The sequence below is a fragment of the Solanum tuberosum genome, unplaced genomic scaffold (assembly GCF_000226075.1).
Source record: "Solanum tuberosum cultivar DM 1-3 516 R44 unplaced genomic scaffold, SolTub_3.0 scf00001, whole genome shotgun sequence".
NCBI classification, from domain to species: domain Eukaryota; kingdom Viridiplantae; phylum Streptophyta; class Magnoliopsida; order Solanales; family Solanaceae; genus Solanum; species Solanum tuberosum.
In genome coordinates, this window is record NW_006238927.1 from 973,683 (window position 1) to 975,593 (window position 1,911).

A 1,911-nucleotide genomic window follows, 5' to 3' on the forward strand; every position below is an offset into this window, starting at 1 on the left:
ATCCCAAGATACATGTTTCTGGATGTATCTTGACACACCAAAATCTATGTATTTTACTTCTAAACTTATGGGATTTCTGTAGGTTCCCCATTAAGTTATGATCAAAATATAGCCCCAACATATTTCAACCCGAGTAACTTTTAAAGATAACATGAAAAGATAAATTTTGAAAAACTTGCTCAAGAAATTACCCTTAAAACCAGAATACCCAAAAATGGCGATGAGTAGAAAGTTGCCTGATGAAATGATAGAAGAGATAGTCTCCTGGATGCCTGTAAAATCGGTAGGTCAATTCCGTCACGTTTCCAAGAAGTGGTGATCTTTTCTTTCAGACCTAAAATTCATAAAAGCTTACCTCAATTATCAATCCAACAAACATGACAAATTTAAGCTCATTTTTATCTCTGATGTTTCTCAATGTCTTTACTCTCTTCATATTAACCCTAACCCCCAAAATGGAATTGATGCAATTTCAACCGAGCTTAGTTTTAAGGGTAAATAGAAACAAATTGTTGGTTCATGTAATGGCTTGGTATTGGTGTTGAATGAGGAAGATGTTGCATTTTTAATCAACCCCACAACCTTAGAATATCATAGAATTCCAAACTCTCCTCTGGATCTTCCAAAGTGTGGTACTTCTACCGCGTATGCCCTTGGGTATGATTTTGCTAGTGATGATTATAAGGTTACTACTCTTTCTTGTTATAGAGGTGTACTTGAAGGTGACCTTTTCTGTACATTTGTGGATGTCTACTCCACGAGAATAGGTTTTTTGAGGAGACTTGAGAGTATATCTCATAATGGTGCAAGTCCTATTCACGATTTTGGGGTTTTCCTAAATGGGACTTTGCATTGGCTGGCTGGTAAATATTATTGTTCTCCATCTGTAATTGTTACTGTTAATCTAACTGATCAGAAATTCTTCGAGGTGCCTATACCTACCATTACTACAACTTCTCTTTTGTGCTTTTATGGAATTGTGGATCTTAAAGGGTATCTTTGTGTATTGGGTAATAGAAGAAATGAATATGAAATTGATGTTTGGATGGTGAAAGAATATGGGGTTGTGGAGTCGTGGACCAAATTTAGTGTTGTAAAAAATACTTTCCCTTTTTGTCCCACACCCGTGTGTTTAATGAGTGATGATGACATCATATTAGTTGCGCCTGGGAAAGCGAAGTTGATTATCTACAATAAGAAAAAGGAACAACAAAGAGAGATGAATGTTGATGGAATAACTTCTAAGTGTATAAGAATTAGAACTTTCATGGAGAGTCTTGTCTCTCCTATGATTGGCAAGGAAACTGAGGGTAGTGACTATATCGCTTGATACAGTATTCTGAGATGATGTCGTACTCAGGTATTGGTTTCTTATTCATTTTGCATCATATTTATTTGTTCCTTGTATTTGGTTTAGTAGGAACCATAGAGTTTTATGAATGGTTTTTTTTCCTAGTCGAGTAATATAAAAAACAGTTTACTTGTCCTATAGGGTTTTGTGATGGTAATTCTTCTGTCATGTTTCTTGATGTTTTGACTCTTCTTTGAATCATGAGTTAATTAATCTCACAACGGACTGTCGTAATTATCTAATTTCTCAAAACACCGAAATAACAATTTTTGTTGCTACCTGCTTGATTGTGTAATTGTCAAGGCGTATTGCTACAGATATGAATATCAATGATGGCTGGTATTATCTATCTATTGTTTTCTAAAAGTTGGAAGATTCAAATTCAAATGTTCAAAAACCATATTAACTATTCTTAATTAATGCACAAAAATGTAAAAACAATTATCACAATAGTTAGTTTGTTGAGTTTCTTTCCCTTCCTCGAATATGAAATGAAATGACAATATATTACTATATATTTTATTCTTTTGTTGTAATTTAATGCACTATCTATGAATTGT

The 1,911-nt window shown here is 33.8% G+C and overlaps 1 protein-coding gene across 1 annotated transcript; it reads left to right on the forward strand.

Moving 5' to 3' along the window:
• The first annotated feature begins 214 nt into the window (after positions 1-214).
• Positions 215-1,330, forward strand: LOC107059840 (F-box/kelch-repeat protein At3g06240-like). The gene is made up of 2 exons (XM_015306888.1): positions 215-283; positions 629-1,330. Exons 1-2 carry the CDS (start codon positions 215-217, stop codon positions 1,328-1,330), a joined length of 771 nt encoding a protein of 256 aa, XP_015162374.1.
• Positions 1,331-1,911: the final 581 nt, after the last annotated feature.

Coding starts and splice junctions, on each gene's coding strand:
- LOC107059840 (XM_015306888.1), top strand. CDS start 215: ATGGCGATGAGTAGAAAGTTGCCTGATGAAATGATAGAAGAGATAGTC. Junction 284..628: donor CCTGGATGCCTGTAAAATCG/GTAGGTCAATTC, acceptor GATCTTCCAAAG/TGTGGTACTTCTACCGCGTA.